Raw genomic sequence first — 17,306 nt, forward strand, 5'->3', positions numbered from 1 at the left:
TATCTTATATAATTCAAATATAAGGTTCTCAAAAATCTAAGAAATCTACTCATATCTTGAATGTTTACTATCCAAATGAAATAATAACCACTAAGGTTAGCCATATATGTATATATAACTCAAATGATAGTCAGTGATTTTCTACTGGCATTCCATTAAAACACACACATGCATATTCACACATATCACAAACACACACAAGGTTAAGGCAAAAAATTAAACTAAAATTCTTATTTGTCCAATCTCTCTTCAGTTTCTCTTCTGCTTATGGCAGTAAGCAAACCTACATAAAACTGAGAGAAGGAACTTCCCTGGTGAAGCGGTGGTTAAGAATCCGCCTGCCAACGCAGGGGACACAGGTTCCATCCCTGGCCCGGGAAGATCCCACATGCCGCAGAGCAACTAAGCCCGTGCGCCACAACTACCGAGCCTGCGCTCTAGAGCCCTCGAGCCACAACTACTGAGCCCGCGAGCCACAACTACTGAAGCCCACGTGCCGCAACGAGAGGCCACCGCAATGTGAAGCCTGCACACCGCAACAAAGAGTAGACCCCGCTTGCCGCAACTAGAGAAAGCCCGCGTGCAGCAAAAGACCCTACGCAGCCAAAAATAAATAAATATAATAAATAAATTTATTTTTAAAAAAAACAACTGAGTAAAGAAGAAAACGTTTTTATTAATTACCACATGAAATTGACATGACATCCTATTAGGCTGAACTAGGATAAATAACGCTGTTATAAAATTTACATTTCTCACATCCATTTCAGAAGAAAATATTAGATATTAGGGCTCTTCTAGGTCTTATGGACAAATTTCAGCAAACCTTTTGTTTTTTAATAGTAAACAGCAATTAACGTATGTTCTCAAACTGTGCTAAGAAGTAGTTAGCAAGGTTAACTCTGAAATCTATGATAACTGTCAGGATTAGGACTGTTTTGTTAAACATTAGGAAGCACATTTCTATTTTAGCTGTTACATTAGTGCATCTTTTTCACTGGTAAGGCAACTGCTTGCTGCGGGTACCACAATGATTAGCAAGTTTCTTAAGTAACAGATATATGATTAATCAAGACTCAGATGAGTTTCCTTTCCCAACTTTGCTCTCTTTCGGAGCAGAAACAGATAGCTTTGTCATTTGTAAATAGGGAGGTTAATAGCTTGAAATTCAGTTGCTGTAATATTCTAACTCACAATTTAAAAGGGGAGTAGATTATTACTAGGAATGTCTTTGAAATACTTCTAGTTTTTAAAATAACCAGGCTTCTGAGTAACTTCTCATACCTACCTTTCTATTTTGGTACATGACTTGATAAACATAACACATTTGACCTGTATAGTAGTAATTTCTTCTATCAACTATATTTCGCCCTCAATAATGGTTATAGAGCTGTGGTTTCAAACAATTTCTACATATAAAGCATCATCTTTAAATAAGTTTCCTTTTCACTGAACTGAGATTCTTTTCCCCACTTACGTGCTTGTGAAAGGTAATTTGAACATACACACACTTACATACCTTATGTATGTGTATATATGCATTTTTTAAGTAAGTTACTTTTACCATTAGAATAAAACTAGACTACAGGGAAAACTCTGTGAAGACAGTTTGGTCTTCCTTGGAACTCCTCCTCTAGGCTGAGGAAGGCAGGTACAGTTCACTGAAGGACGTGATGAGGCTGAAGTAAGTCTTCTCATCATCTGTTAACCCCGCGTTGCCAGGTCTCACCACCACAGCTACGTGCACGTCAGCTTCCTCAGCAGCGCTGGCCTCTGCGAAAATCCAAATATGTGTCAGAAATGGCAGAACATGATGTTTGGGATTTGCTTCAAAATAATCAGAGGGATGTGGGAATGTAAGAAATAAGTCTGGTCCAGATTTGATAACTGTGGAAGCTAAAAGACAAGCACAGGGGGTGGACTTATTATTCTTTTATATTATTTTTAATTTTTCCATAAAAATTTTTTTCAAATGCGTAACTAACTGTACTGACAGACTAGGAGGATAGTGTGTCCTGGACTTCTAAGCTTTATTAAGTACTTATGAATGCACAGAGACAGAGCCGTGTCCACAGCTTTCCTCCATTCCCGCCCATCAGTCCTACAGAGAACTGAGCTGTTTCCCAAAGGATAGGCTGTCAGGAATAATACCAATTAAGTAGATATGGGGCAAATGGAATCCCAGGACCTAACCAGGCTGAAATACCTACTCTCACACCTGGGGCCCAAACATGTCACAACCCTTGGCTAGACTGCCCATCTTTCTTGCCTGGCAAATTCCTACTCTTCAAAATTCAGCTCAAATATTCTATCTTCTAGAGCTACTACCAGCTGTATTAGAGCATCCTATGTGCTCCACTAACACCCTGTATTTAGTCCTATCAAGACAATATGATTTGACACGCTATTACCTGTTGTCTCTCTCCTCATTGGACTAAGAGTGTTTTAAGATCAGTGATTGCATGGAAGTAAAAACAGGACTAGTCAAATGAAACTAAGTAAGCTATGTATTTGAGGGGATATCTTTAATATGTCTTGGGTTACGTAACCCTCCTCATTTTGTATCCATCTGAAAGATAATAGCTAATACCTTGTATTAATTTAGCACCTACTATGTGCCAGGTACTATTCTAGGACCAGAGATATGTGAACAAAACAAAGTTCCTGCTTTCCTGGAACTTCCATTCCCAACTAAATCTTCACAACAACCCTGAGGTTGTTAGTATTACTATCTCCATTCTACAGACACAGAAACTGAGAGCTAGCAAGTGGTACAGCTGAAATTTGAAATCGTGTGTCAGACTCTGTGGTCTGTGCTCTAGAACGAGGGTCAGCAAATTATGGCCCGCCGCCTGTTTTTGTAAACATGGTCTTATTGGAACACAGTCACACACACTCACTTATGTACTATCTGTGGCTGCTTTTGCATTACAAGGACCAGAGTTGAATAGTTACTATCTGGTCCTTTACAGCAGTGGTCCCCAACCTTTTTGGCACCAGGGACTGATTTCATGGATGACAATTTTTCCACGGACCGGGGTAGTGGCGGGGGGACGGTTCAGGCGGTAATGGGAGCGATGGGGGGCGGTAGATGACGCTTAGCTCGCTCGCCCACCGCTCGCCTCCTGCTGTGCGGCCCGCCTCCTAACAGGGGGTTGGGGACCCCTGCTTTACCAAACAATTTTGCCAACTCCTGCTCTAGAGCATTGCTGCTCTGAGTGTAGTCCCTGGACCAGCAGTGTGGAAATCACATGGAAGCTTGTTACAAATACAGAATGCCAGGTTCCCCAATGTGCAACTACTGAATTAGGACCTGCAACTTAACAAATGACTCCTCTGCACAGAGAGTAAGTTTTGATCAGAAATTTCAAGGAAGGAAAACTGGCAAGAGAGGAGGAATTGTAGGCAGACATAAAGTACATGTGCAAACAGTAGGAGGATGGACACAGGACACAGGTCTGTGGTCACAGAGATGGGGCATACGTGGGCAGATAGAGCAAAACTGGGGAAGAATCTGAAACACATTCTTTGCAATTCAGACCTGGTGTAATAAGAAACCCCAGTAGTTTCTCAACCTGTGGAAAACAGCCAGAGCAACGGAATGCATTAATTAAAGGGCAGCAGTACTAAGAAAGAGTAAATGGGGCAGAGCTGTCTCTTCCACCTACCCACCTCCTATGAAAGGACTGTCACCTCCCAGAGCAAAAACAGTGCTCCACAATCCCCTCCTCAGGCAAATTCTGCAGATGCCATTCACTCCAGCAGCAAAGGCACTGCCTTCCACACACCCCAAGTTCCCAGCCTGGGTGCCTCAAGCACAGTCCTCTGGACCAGGAACCCAGGATCTCAACCAAGCTGAGTCATCACGATCCATGTGGGACTTACTAGTTAGGGACCGTTCCACATTCAGCCTCTTACCAAGATCACCACGGGGCAAGTTTTTGTCCTTAAGCATCTATTTGCTCTTTTCATGTATTATTGAGACACTTATCTAATAATACTTGTTGACTTCAAACCCTGGACCTCTTTTTTCTTTTCCTCCAAAGGGAAAAAGTCTTTCAGTTCTCTCTTTTATATTTGAGTATTATTTGGGATATCAACTTAGTCTTCCACTCTGCCTTGGCAATGGAAGTCTGGACACGTGCTACTAAAACACAGGATCAGAGACAATAGAAAAGAGCAAGGCAGGCAGCCAGGTGCCTGGCCCTGTCCCAGCTACAGGTGAGCCCAGGTCTGGTCCTACTGCCCAAGCAGGAGTGGGGCTGGCAGAAGATGAGGGGCAGGAATAAAACCTCCTTGCAGAGGACTCAAGGGAGAGACAACTTGGAGATTACCTCTAGTCTCTAAAGAGAATAGGAATAATTTCTAGGACTGCAACCTAAGGATATGGCTTAGGTGAAAAGAGAAAGACTTGAAATTATAGATGTACTATGATGGCAACTAGAAAAAAAATGTGGCTAAAGACAAGAATACGAAGAAACTGTAAGTGGTCTTCGGGCAGGGGTTACAATTATTAGCGGTAACCAAAAAGCAGAGAATAAGGTGAGGGTCTAGGGATCACAGGCTGAATCATGCATTCAATCCCAGAATGCTTGGGACAGGCTGACTTTGTGGGGAGCTCCGGCCACAAAGCAGATCTCTAATTCTAAGCCTGCAGACACTCACCGTTCAAAATGCTAGCGGAGGGGCTTCCCTGGTGGCGCAGTGGTTGAGAATCTGCCTGCCGATGTAGGGGACACGGGTTCGAGCCCTGGTCTGGGAAGATCCCACATGCCGTGGAGCAACTAGGCCCGTGCGCCACAACTACTGAGCCTGCGCGTCTGGAGCCTGTGCTCCGCAACAAGAGAGGCCGTGACAGTGAGAGGCCCACGCACCGTGATGAAGAGTAGAGTGGCCCCCACTCACCACAACTAGAGAAAGCCCTTGCACAGAAACGAAGACCCAACACAGCCAAAAATAAATTAAATAAATAAATAAATAAATTTATAAAAAAAAAATGTTAGCGGAGTTAAATATAGGGCAAACCATGGATTTTCATCTCCAACAGTCCTGTTTATGTGAATGATTAAAGAAAAGCAATTCACAGGTTAAACCAGCTAAACTCACCAGAAAGAGGCCTATTTCCTTTGCATAAGGAGCAAAACAAAGCAAAAGGTCTTCAAATTATCATTCCTCACACCTTTATCTACACAGATAGCAAAGCGACCTCCCCAGCCCACCACTCAAAGCCCCAAAAAGCCATTCAAGGAAGAGGGTAAAATGTAGCTTTGAATCAGTAAATGGTTTATACACAGAAATATGACAGGCAAATATTTACAGTATGCTGACAGTTCAAAGCAGAGGCCAGGTGAAATGGCTTCTGGTACATAGGTGTAGCCTGGCCAGCTGGTTACACAGTGAACCTTGAAGCTGTGTGTCCACGCGTCTGTCTCTCACCTTCAGTGCAGTTAGACACGCAAATGCAAAGCTTTCCAGGATGCAGAAAAATAAGATGACAGTTTGTAGAACCCTTGCACTTTGAGGCTGACCCAAACCAGGACGTGCAGCAGGGGCAGGTCCCCGCTAAATCTACTGAGCTTTCAAAACTCAAAAACAACAAACGGCTGTGATTTGCTACCATCTCCCTAGATCAAAAATTCCAGTCTAGATTCACCGAGGATTGAAATTTAACAAAGATATTGGCGGTTACTGAATGTCAACTGTACGTCAGGTAAAATTAAGCCTGTCTACCACTCTTTCTCTGGAAAACACATTATGACTTCTTGAAGGCATTAGGTGACCTATGCTGGTTAAGATTTTTTTTTTTAAACTGCTTCACAAATTAGTATATATTTGCTTATATGCCTACAGATCGTACCTAACATGATAAACCAAAGCAGCAGACAAAGAATATACTCACACACACTAGCACAGATAAGATGCCTTTGCCAGCAGCCTGGGTTTGCCTTTGGGCGACATCTCTGAAAAGTCCCAGTGAGTGGGAGTGACTCTAGTTCTGCGACAACGAACAGAAGGGCTGGAGGGAGGAATGTCAACTACAGACTGCTGAAGCTGCTTCCACGGGGGCCCAGGGGTCCCTCAGAGCCACCAGATAGGAGAGCGCCCCTGCCCTCCGCCCCTTTTCCCTAATTCCCTTCTTGAGCCTGGTGAAATAGATGTAGTGTATCAGATCGGCTGCACAGTACACAGAGCCCTGTTCTATGGGTAAACGAAGGGTAAAACTTACGATCCAAGATGAGTGGAAGAAACACAAATAAGTAAAACTATCCTCCAACACAAGTGCAATTACAAATACACCAAAGTAGGACCCCGAGAGATGCACAGACTCTAAGGAAAATGACCACAAGATCAAAGGCTGCAGCCAGCTGGGGGAGTGTGGGAAAGCCTCGCCAGCCAGGGGCAGAGATCACCCACCTCCCCCAGCACCCCCCAACCTCTTCGCCTGCTGCTGCTTGCTTCCTTCTTCACTACCGGTTCCTTCTGTAATTCTCTGGAGGACTCATATTCTCACACAGGTAGATGCTTGAGCGTATGCTTTACGTTTGGTCAAAACTGCTCTCGAAATCACTTAAATTGCCAATAAAGTAGAGTATGTGCTGTTTCATACATTCACCCCTTACAGTGATAATGCACGGGCTAATGCACTGTATATAATATAAAGAGGGCCATGCTGGGTAAAAAAGACGCCGATCTTTAAACGTGAGATCCGTGTGCAGTGAGGCTGAGGTTCACAACACGAGGGGCGCCTGGGGACTGAGCCCATCTGAGGGAAGGGAGAAATGAGGCTCCTCCTCGCCGAGGGGCAGCGCGCATCAGTCAGCAGGACAATGAGGCAAAATCGCTCCAACTGCAGACTTCTCTCTCTCTCTCTCTCTCACTTTTTTTTGCCGAAGGTGTAGAGCTGATCTCACTGCTGTTAAGTACATTTGATGCAGGTCCACTGTGACTTGACTGTCCTGGACTAGCCACGCCCCTACCCTCATACCCCTGGCTGCATGCTCCTTCCCACCCTTACGGCTGGCTGCCTCTGTTGTTTCCCCATTTCATGTTAAAAGGAGAAGAATTCATCTTTCCAGTGCCACTTCCCCCAAGGATGGGTAGATGGAGAGGAAGGTGGGTTGGCCGGTCCACTCTTTCCTTTTATAAACCTGCTTCATTTTCCAGGGCTACCCACATAAATTTTCTTTACGAAGGCAAACCGTCTGCAGTGCCAGGCTCGGCTCCCACCCTGGAGTGTACAGTGCAAGAAGTCAGATTACTCACCTCGGGTAACGTCCGTCAGAAACAAGATGTTGTTGGTGGAGCACCCAATGCTGCTGGCGATCTTTCGATAACTCTCACTCTCCACTTTGTGTCCAATCTTGGTATCAAAGTGACCGTCCACAAGCTGGACACAGAGAGGGGGAAAGAACGATGCTACAAACACACATGTAACCCAGCCCCTCTGTCTCCCATCCCTGTTCTCTGAACTACTCGACAATCATAGCGACTTCAACCACTCAACAAATATTCCCTGTAAGTCTACTTCATAGAGGACTTTATGGAAGCTACAAAAAGTAAATATAAACCAAGGTTTTATAGAAATAAACATTTGGAAAAAGAACACTACCAATGCAATGTATATAAGATCATTTTATAATCTTGGTTTTCTTTCATTAGCATTAATTTTATATCCAAAATCTTTTAAAATATATATGCCCTACTCCCTGTCCTTAAAACACTATATTCACTCAAACTACTTATTAGACTGGGTTTCACCCGATGAAAGGTTCTCAACTTTGTCCTTTTGATCCCAGAATGACCAGATTTCTCTAACCTGCCTAATTAGTAAGCTATTACTTTACTTTCAAGAAACCTTCATTTTCTAATTAAAACATTTTAAAATTCTACCCAAGAGCTCGTATATACCCTTGACATCTTAGAAATAACTGGGGTCAAATACATAACTTACTAATTTAACCAACAGTCATTAAAATAAGTTCACATTTAGGATCAGCTATTACGATGTGATCTTTTGAATATTTTCAGAACTTTTCACAAACTAAAAATAAGCCTAACAAAGATAAATTAAGGTAATATTAATATTGTGATTTTTAAAGTTAAGAATTGTTTTGCATATTTTCTTTCTCTCTCAAGTCTGCCTCACACTAAGAAAGTGTAGGATAAAGTTTTATTACTGAACTACTATCCTGTGTCCTGTCTACTATCACCTTATTGTCTATTTCATCAGAGAGAGCAGAAAAGAAGCTTATATCTGTATTCAGAGGAGAATAGTTAACAAGCAATTAAAGGGTTTTACTACTGATTTAATATTTGACTTAGAACTAAGATGAAAAGCAGGAAAGTAAAAATGAGACTATGACAATCTCCAAAGTCAAAGTGTTCTCTGCACATGGTAGAGGGTCAATAAATATTTATTTTAAAAAAATAGTTGGCTGAGTAAACTATTGTGTATCACTAATTTCAGCCTGTATTCAGTTAGTCAGCATTTCTTTTTAAAGTCCTAAATGTAGTCCCTTTTTCCAATGACTACCCTGTCTCCAGGGGACGTAGGGACTGTGGGACAGAAAAGCTAGCAGGACTTTTCTCAGGTACAAGAACTGTTAATAGGAGGCCTTAAGTAATCACCGTGTAATAACATGCCCAGTTCTCTTACAGAAGAATGCTGATTCTGCTAAAATAAAATCTGTCTCTCTCCAAAGTACCAGAAACAAATGAATCCACCATGTACTCTCCTGCATTCAGGAAGTCTGTGTGCCCTTTTGTGAGGGATAGTGGCATGTGCCACTCTTTCACATCTTACCTGATACTTTAAACAACCAAAAGAAGCCATTAGTTTCCTTTCCTTTGGGTTGATGATTTTCTAATACTGACAAGATAGCTGATTTACAAGCTAGCTTAGGTCTTATTTATCTGTGAGAGATATATATATATGGTTCTAATACTACTGTCATCAGAATCACTTAGGGTAGATGTTTGAAAACGCAGATTCCCAACCGTAGCCCAGACCTGCCGATATAGATTTGCCAGGAAACGGGGCCCAGGGAATCTACATTTTTAACAAACTCCCCAGGTGATCCTTATGCACAGCAAAGTTTAAGAACCTCTGATGCAAAGATTGGTACCACAGCTACATTTCACCCTTCCACAATGTATTCCCCAGTTTTTCCACTCCTTTTTTACAACCTGCATAGCATATGTAAATGCAATTATCTGAATGCTGCTTAGCTTATAACTGTAGCACTCACATTCACTGTTTTATGTTTTGATGGTGTCAAAAAAACAAAGTAATCGGGTAACCTACCTCAAGAATATCTCCCTCTGTAGAATGCCCAAATAACAGTTTCTGTGCCTCTACACTCCCTGAAGAATAGATATACACCTTCATTCCAGCCTCTCTCCATTTCCTGACTGCTGGAACCACATCTTCAAAGAACCTAGAGAGAAGACCACCAAGTTGAAATGAAGGAACACGTTACCCAGCCAAATGAAAACCAGTCAGATAGCTGCCACAAGTTTCTCTATTTGTGTCCAAATGGTCGCCAGGAAAAGCACCTCCATGAGACTGTGAACTCCTGCAGATCTAATGAGCGTGTCCCCAGAGTTCCAGGGTCACAGTAGATTAGAAGCAGTCATTTAGGTCGAGGGGAGAAGAGTTTTTGACAGACAGCCACACTAAGGACAGTAAAAAGTGATTACAGATAAAGAGATAAAATAAGAAAGGGATTTTTTTTAAAAATTGAAGTATAGTTGATTTACAATGTTGTGTTAGTTTCTGGTGTACAGGAAAGTGATTCAGTCATATATATATTTATATATATATATATATATAAATATATATATATAAAAATATATATATATAAATATATATATAAATATATAAATATATATATATATATTCTTTTTCAGATTCTTTTCCATTATAGTTTATCACAAGATATTGAACACAGTTCCCTGAGAAAGGGATTTTTTGAATTCCCAAGAAATTCAAAAAAGCAAACAACAATACTAGTGTACTGTTGTGTGCCTTTGATATAATTCATGATGAGAAAAGGTTCAATTATGTCCAGTGTGCCTTAAGAGAGCATGGAAATGCTTTTAGAAAGATCTACACCCAAACAATTAAAAAAATGTTTGGAGGCTCAAAGCTATTAATCTTTGATTAGCTAGAAAACAGAACTACATTTCTTGAGAACTAAGAAAACCTTAGGTTTTACTATACAGAAAAAAATTATGTAACAAATCAGTTAACAGACATGTACCATTTCACATTAGCTAATCAGCAATGATTCTCGACAGTCTTGTTCACCAGTTCTACAGTGGACAACATCACAGGAGACGGGTGAAAAGAGAAGTACAAGAAACTTGGGATGTGGAACCAGTCATCTATAAAAGATTAACTGGAAAATGTCAGAGAAGTCTTCTGGATGAAACAATATTGAACAAATTGAAGAAAAGGGATTAGCTACTAGTTCAAAACCAGCAGTAACTGTGAGTTACTTTGTATGTTACTTTGCACTCAGAGACAGGATTAGTCTATGTTGAATTTGCAGATTGTTATTGCTCCAAAGCAGGGCTGAGAAGTCAAAGATGATTTATTTCAAGTCCTTGGTTTTATAATTAAGGAACTAAGACCAGGAGAAGGATGGGCTAACTCCTGTGAGCACCATCTCCTGACTCCACTACTTTGAGTGTTTTACCAAGTGAACTAACTGATATTTATTTCCACATCACTGGCTTATCCTGAAATTCTAAAGCATCCTTAAAAGGTGGAAGCCCCTTGTAAAGTACATAAAGGAATGGCATCTCGGTTGACAGAAAAACAAAAGAAATACAGGCAGCTAGTAACAGTCTTGGATCTTAGGGTTTACATCAGGCAATGCCCTGAAATCCTTAGTGGCAGCAACTTATTAAGATTTCTTAATATAGCAATATGGGACTCATGAGTCTCCTTCGGCAGGAGTGCTCTTAGGAAGCCCACAATCAAGACTCCGAGGTCTGGAAGCTGCTGTAAGAGCACAGAACAGAGTGGCACTGCTGACACTGAGTAACCCCACGGTGACGGGGTGCATAATTTTATAGCATTCCTACTTCTCTAACAGAGCAGAAAGCAGGTAATCTAACTAACAATCCTGGGAAGCAGCCCAACCGTGCTGTCACTCATACGCCAAGGATCAGACATGACTTAGTTCAAGGAAGTCGCCATTTTCTAAGAAGCTGGTTGTTTTGTGTGTGGGGTTTTTGTTTGTTTTTTAATTGGAGTATAGCTGATTTACATCTAGGAAGCTGTTTTAGACTTGGGTTAAAAGTCTCCAACCATCACACAAAGCCAGACACGGGCCTGGGGGATTTATCTGGATGAAATGCTTTATCCCAGCTTTGAAAAAACAAAACAAAATAGAACACTCCCTTGTTGGAATAAAAAGAATGTTGATCTTACCTACTTTGCAAATCACGCAACTTACACTGGAGAGAGAGGACTAGTGGAAAATGTATTTGCTTTGGTGGCTAGTGAAGTGTTTAGAGTCACTTGAGGAGCTACATACTCTGCTTTCATGCTCCCAGCTTTGAATGCCGCCCTCCACATGTGGCCCTGAAGCTGTTTCAGCGCCGTGGTCTTCCGGTCCAGAGACATCTGCCAGCACACGTTATCCACCACGGCCTGGATCACCCGCGGCAGGTCATCTGCCCCATTCCCGGATGCTGCTGGGATCGGGACAGCCCCATCCAGGTGGGAGTCCTCTTCAGCCTTTAAATCAGAAACAACACAAAATTTGTTTCTTACTCATTTTTAAAAAGATCCTTTAAATGATACCTGAAAACTAGCAGACCAACTTTCTCCAACTACCATTAGCACCGAGCCCTGTTAAAAATTAAAGTATCCTACGCTTTGGGACTGATATGAATGATTCCTAAAAAAAACTGGATTATAATTAATAAATTTACAACCCCCTTCCTGTATCACTAAAGCTGAAACTTAAACCAAGAGGCGTGTTGTGTGTGAGAAAAGAGATAGCACAAAATGATAAAATGTTATAATAAGACCTGGTTTGTTGATTCACTTACTAGGATCAACAAACCAGGACTTCAATTAAATCGGATCATTTTCTCGGTACTATAACTAACTGAGGAAGAAATAAAGAAAATCTCAGTGAAATTAGTTTATGCCTGGAATTCAATGAAAAGAAGCTAGTGAAGCAATGTCTGGGGTTGGTTTACATTCAGTCTCCTGCAATCTCCCACATCCTGCAAAACCCTAATAGCTATTTAGAAGCTGTTTAGCCTGTGACAAGGCGTATGTCCAATCCCTAAAGACTCAATGATTTACACGCTACAATGAGGGAATATGTATGTATGTTTCAACAACAGGCGTTGAGACAACAAAAAAAGGTAAAGAAGGGAGTGTTTCAGACTAACCCTGAGCTATCTAGAAAATTCAACAAACTCAAATGCCCCACGCCTCAAAGGATATGACTCTCTTTCCAATCCTAACTCTTAACATTACAGAATTTACACAAAGCTTTCCTTCCACATTGTCCAATGTAGAAAATTAACTCAAAAAGAGCCAGAGAGTTAGCTCTGCACAGCACGTAAGACCTTTGCCAATGAAGCAATTTGAATAAGAAAAACAACAGATCGGGAGTTCCACAGCACACAGTGTGGAAGGAGAAAGGCTGAAAGCCGGGGATCAAAGCAGAACAAAGCACACGTAACGAAGGCGAAGGCGGGTATGAAGGCTGGGCTGAATGTGAGCTGGGGAGAGAGGTGTGTGAGGGCCCAGGGACTCTGTGAAGGGGCAGCAATGGCTCACGCCATGAGGAGGAGAGAGTGGGGAATGAGGAAATGAGGTGTTATCACTTGGAGACATTAATGAAAAATGTGATGAGATGGCACAAGACCCTCTTGCCTTATACCCACAAATGACTTAGTTTTATAAATACATGATATTTTATGCAACTGAAATAGCTCCAGAAAGAGGCAATTGTAGAGACAACAAACTGCCATTTATGTCATTATTTCTGGCCTTTTAATTATGTACTGTGAGCTCCTAAGCAGGCAAGTCACTACAACATCCGTGCCCTGTGAATCCAGAGCGCTTATTTTAAAATATGCTCAGAAAACATTCTAAGTCTTTAGGCATCCTCAGTTCTAACACCCTTGGGAATGTAGAAGCAATGGAATAGAAATATCCCAACCTGTTTCCTCAAAAGATTGACATCTTGCTGGCACTCCTCTTCTTCCCAATGTGTCTGCAGATACTCTTTAACATTTTCTTTGATGTAAGGAAATAAAATGTCCTGGATAAAAGCGCAAAAGAAAAAAACAAGAATTAGCTTTAGTGGTTTGCATGAGATCAAGTTCTTCAACAATCTCACCTTAGCTAATTCTAGCAAATAAGACAACGAAAATTTCATTGAAAATATGAAAATTGGTGCTCTGGATATAGGAGTTGGACGGAGACTGAGAAACAAACGAACTAGATCAAGAGTCAGCACCTACAGCCCGTGGGCTAAATCCAATCTTCTCCCATTTTTGTAAATGAAGTTTTATTGGAATGTGTCCACACTCATTTGTTTACAGGGTGTCTATGGCCACTTTGGGGCCACAATGCAGAGCTGAGTACTTGTAACCAAGACCATATAGCCCTCAAAGTCTCAACATTTAGTATTCAGTCCTTTACAGAAAAAGTTTGCTGACTCAAACCAGATGGCTAGACTATACATCCTTGAGGGTTGGGATCAAGTACACCCTGCTCACAGCTACATCCCCACTGCACACCACAGTACTTGCGACATGCACGTAACTCAAATATCTGCTGACAGAATGATGTCCACGTATGACAAATGTTTTTGTTGTTGTTGTTGTTTTTTAAATTAAGTAATTAATTTCTTTATTTTTGGCTGTGTTGGGTCTTTGCTACTGCGTGTGGGCTTTCTCTAGTTGCGGTGACCGGGGGCTACTCTTCGTTGCGGTGCGTGGGCTTCTCATTGTGGTGGCTTCTCTCGCTGCGGAGCACGGGCTCTAGGCGCGCGGGCTTCCGTAGTTGTGGCATGCGGGCTCAGTAGTCGTGGCTCACAGGATCTAGAGCACAGGCTCAGTAGTTGTGGCACATGGGTTTTGTTGCTCGGCGGCATGTGGGATCTTCCTGGACCAGGGCTCGAACCCGTGTCCCCTGCATTGGCAAGCGGATTCTTAACCACTGAGCCACCAGGGAAGTCCACAAATGTTTTTAAAAAACACCTGATCACCAGGATTCTTTCTTGAAAATCAGAATACCTACAGAATTACCCTATGTATTCTGATGTGCAAAACAATTCAGAAATAAATAACCTGTCAGTAATCCATGCATTGGGAACATGATTTTTCTTAGGTCAAAATTTTTACATTTACTTGCAATTGTAGTGTATGTATCTTTTCAAATCCAATTTGACACATTCAGGAAGATATTAGTGTCTACTATATACTAAGATATGCTAATGCGGCATGGAGAAGGGGATTGAAAAGATAAACAAGTCACAATCCCTTTTCTCAAAAAGCTTCTGAAGAATCTAGTGGGGGAGGATGGGGGATGGAAGGTAAACAAAGAATTGTAACGTGGTGCAAGGGGTGAGACAGAGTATAAGCAGAATGGTGCACAGATCCAGGGCGTAACGGCCCTGCAACAGTCTTAGCAATAATCAGTCTGAAAAAACAGAAAATAAATATATGCTATGAATATAGACACCAGGTATACAATTCAGAGAAGGACTTACATTTTAAGGGAAAGTCTATAATCAAGTGGAATCCAAGAAGTCTGTTTATTTAAATTGATTCACTCATTTATTTATTCAAATATGCACCAAATGCCCAGTACAGGGCAGGCCCTTGTGGCAAGGGCTGAGGATGTAATTGTGAGCAAAACCCATACGTGATCCCTAATCTCAAGGAGCCAAGTAGCAGAAACAGACATTAAAGTTAAGGTGGTACTTTAATAAATGGTACAGACAAGAGGTACATAGTACTACTAGGGCATAAAATAGGAAAGTTTGACCTAGTGAGGGAGGTCAGGGAAGGCTTTGCTGGAGAAGTGACAACAGAACTGAGATCTAAAGCAATGATTCTGAAAGTGAGATTCAGGACCCCTGAGGTCCTGAGACCCTTTTAGAGGGCTCCACGAGGTCAAACTATTTTCAAAAAAATACTAAGATGTTATTTGCCTTTTTCACTTTCATTCTTTCAGGAGTGTACATTAGTTTTCCAAAGGCTACACAGGTGTGATATCACAACAGACCCAATGCAGATATGAGAATCCAGCCATCTTCCTATGTAAAACATTGTCTAAAACAGTCTTCTAACCATGTTTTCCAAAACAAACAAAATATTCTTCATAAAAATATATTATTTATTAATGTTAACAAAGTAATAGGGTTTATTGTTTAAAATGAATAAATATTTTTAAATTTCTCAGTTTTAATTGCTAATGTGGTAAATGTTGGTCAATATAACCCACATAGGGCTTCCCTGGTGGCGCAGTGGTTAAGAACCTGCCTGCCAATGCAGGAGACACGGGTTTGAGCCCTGATCCAGGAAGATCTCACATGCCGCGGAGCAACTAAGCCCGTGCATCACGACTACTGAGCCTGTGCTCTAGAGCCCGCGAGCCACAACTACTGAGCCCGTGTGCCACAACTACTGAAGCCCTCATGCTTAGAGCCCAAGCTCCGCAACGAGAAGCCACCGCAATGAGAAGCCCGCGTACCACAACAAAGAGTAGCCCCCACTCGCCGCAACTAGAGAAAGCCCGTGCGCAGCAACGAAGATCCAATGCTGCCAAAAATAAATAAATAAATTTATTAAAAAAAAAAAAAATATATATATATATATAATCCACATAAACAAAAGTTCTTTGGGTCCTCAGAAATTTTTAAGCGTGTAAAGGAATCCTGAGAATAAGAAGTCTGAGAACCACCAAAGGTGGAAAGGACTAACCTGGAGAAGACTAGCAGAGAGAATGTTCCACACAGAGAGAACAGTGTGGGTAGGGAAAGACTCCCGTAGTGTGCAAAAGGCCCTGGAGACAAGCAATCCTCCTCCCTGCAGAGAGGGCTCACCAAATGTAAAAATAAGAATGGGCTCCAATTCACGAAGCACCAGCATGTGCTACCGCAGGGTCATTTGTGCCAAACGGCACACCTGGCTTCTTCTGATTAGTACTAACCAGTAGCAGCCCACTACCCAGCTTTGCGCTGAAAACCACTGATCTGTGTCTTCTCCCTCTCTTCCCTTTCCGCTTCCTCCTTATTACAAGCTTCTGCATCATAAGATTTTCTTAACTACTACTACCAGAGAGTGAACAAGGGCAAAGAGAGAAGAAAGAAGCTGGCAGAGGGGAGGGGGTGGGGGGGATGGGCCAAATAGGTGAAGGGGGTTAAGAGGTACAAACTTCCAGTTATAAAATAAATAAGTCATAGGGATGCAATGTACAGCATAGGGAATATAGTCAATAATACTGTAATAACTTTGTCCGGTCACAGATGGAAACTAGACTTATCCTGGTGATCATTTTGTAGTGTATAAAAATATCAAATCACTATGTTGTATACCTGAAACTAATTGAATATTTTAAGTCAGCGATTCTTCAATTAAAAAAAAAAAAAAAAAGAGGAAGCTGACAGAAAACTTTTTATTTTATTTCCTGCTAACAGGCCTGAGGGATGACTTGGTTAGGACATAGTTAATAGATCATTATGAATAAAACCATGTTTTTTAGTGTGCGTAGAATTTCCCTGACTGGAATAAAGGCTTAGGCTCCATAATTAGAATTTTTTAACACTTCAGAAGACCCAACTCTAAGTTCAACTTAAACTGCACTCCCAAATGAAAATATACAACACAAGAAAGATATCATGGATTTTTTTAAAATGGTAGGACTGAAGTGTTTACCTCTCCTCACAATACGTTTTTCAAATTTTCACCTGCCTCAGTAAAAATAAAGAAGTCATTCAATTTTGCTTGTTCTCATGGTGCATTCCAGTAAGTAATGGATCACTCAGCAGATTCAGAACAGTGTGATCAGGCAAAATTTTCAGCATACTTGACACAAAAGCTTTGTTTAAGCTCAATAAAAAACTCATTTTTGACCTTAAAGAAGGAAAATGAAGAGCTAAGATTGACAGCTTTCCTTTTCTGCAAGAGATTGCTTTTACTGGGCTGATATACTTCTGATTTTCTTGAAATACTCGGTTTTCTCAGCATGCCCCTCCTCATTCCTTGCTTTCTCCCACTTAGCATCTCTCCTGCACTCATGCACTGTGGCAGGACTGCAA

The 17,306-nt window shown here is 41.5% G+C and overlaps 1 protein-coding gene across 1 annotated transcript in view; it reads right to left on the bottom strand.

Annotated features, from left to right (window-relative positions):
• Positions 1 to 656: 656 nt before the first annotated feature.
• ENOPH1 (enolase-phosphatase 1) overlaps positions 657 to 17,306 on the bottom strand; it is a 35,838-nt gene continuing 19,188 nt past the window's right edge. Inside the window, exons 2-6 of the mRNA XM_059922771.1 lie at positions 13,197 to 13,298; positions 11,547 to 11,749; positions 9,305 to 9,437; positions 7,264 to 7,387; positions 657 to 1,773 (exon numbers count right to left, since the gene is read on the bottom strand). Coding sequence (XP_059778754.1) covers positions 1,634 to 1,773; positions 7,264 to 7,387; positions 9,305 to 9,437; positions 11,547 to 11,749; positions 13,197 to 13,298 — 702 coding nt within the window. The 3' untranslated portion in view covers positions 657 to 1,633. The remainder of the gene's footprint in view (positions 1,774 to 7,263; positions 7,388 to 9,304; positions 9,438 to 11,546; positions 11,750 to 13,196; positions 13,299 to 17,306) is intronic.

This window comes from Balaenoptera ricei, chromosome 5 (genome assembly GCF_028023285.1).
Source record: "Balaenoptera ricei isolate mBalRic1 chromosome 5, mBalRic1.hap2, whole genome shotgun sequence".
Taxonomy (NCBI): Eukaryota; Metazoa; Chordata; class Mammalia; order Artiodactyla; family Balaenopteridae; genus Balaenoptera; species Balaenoptera ricei.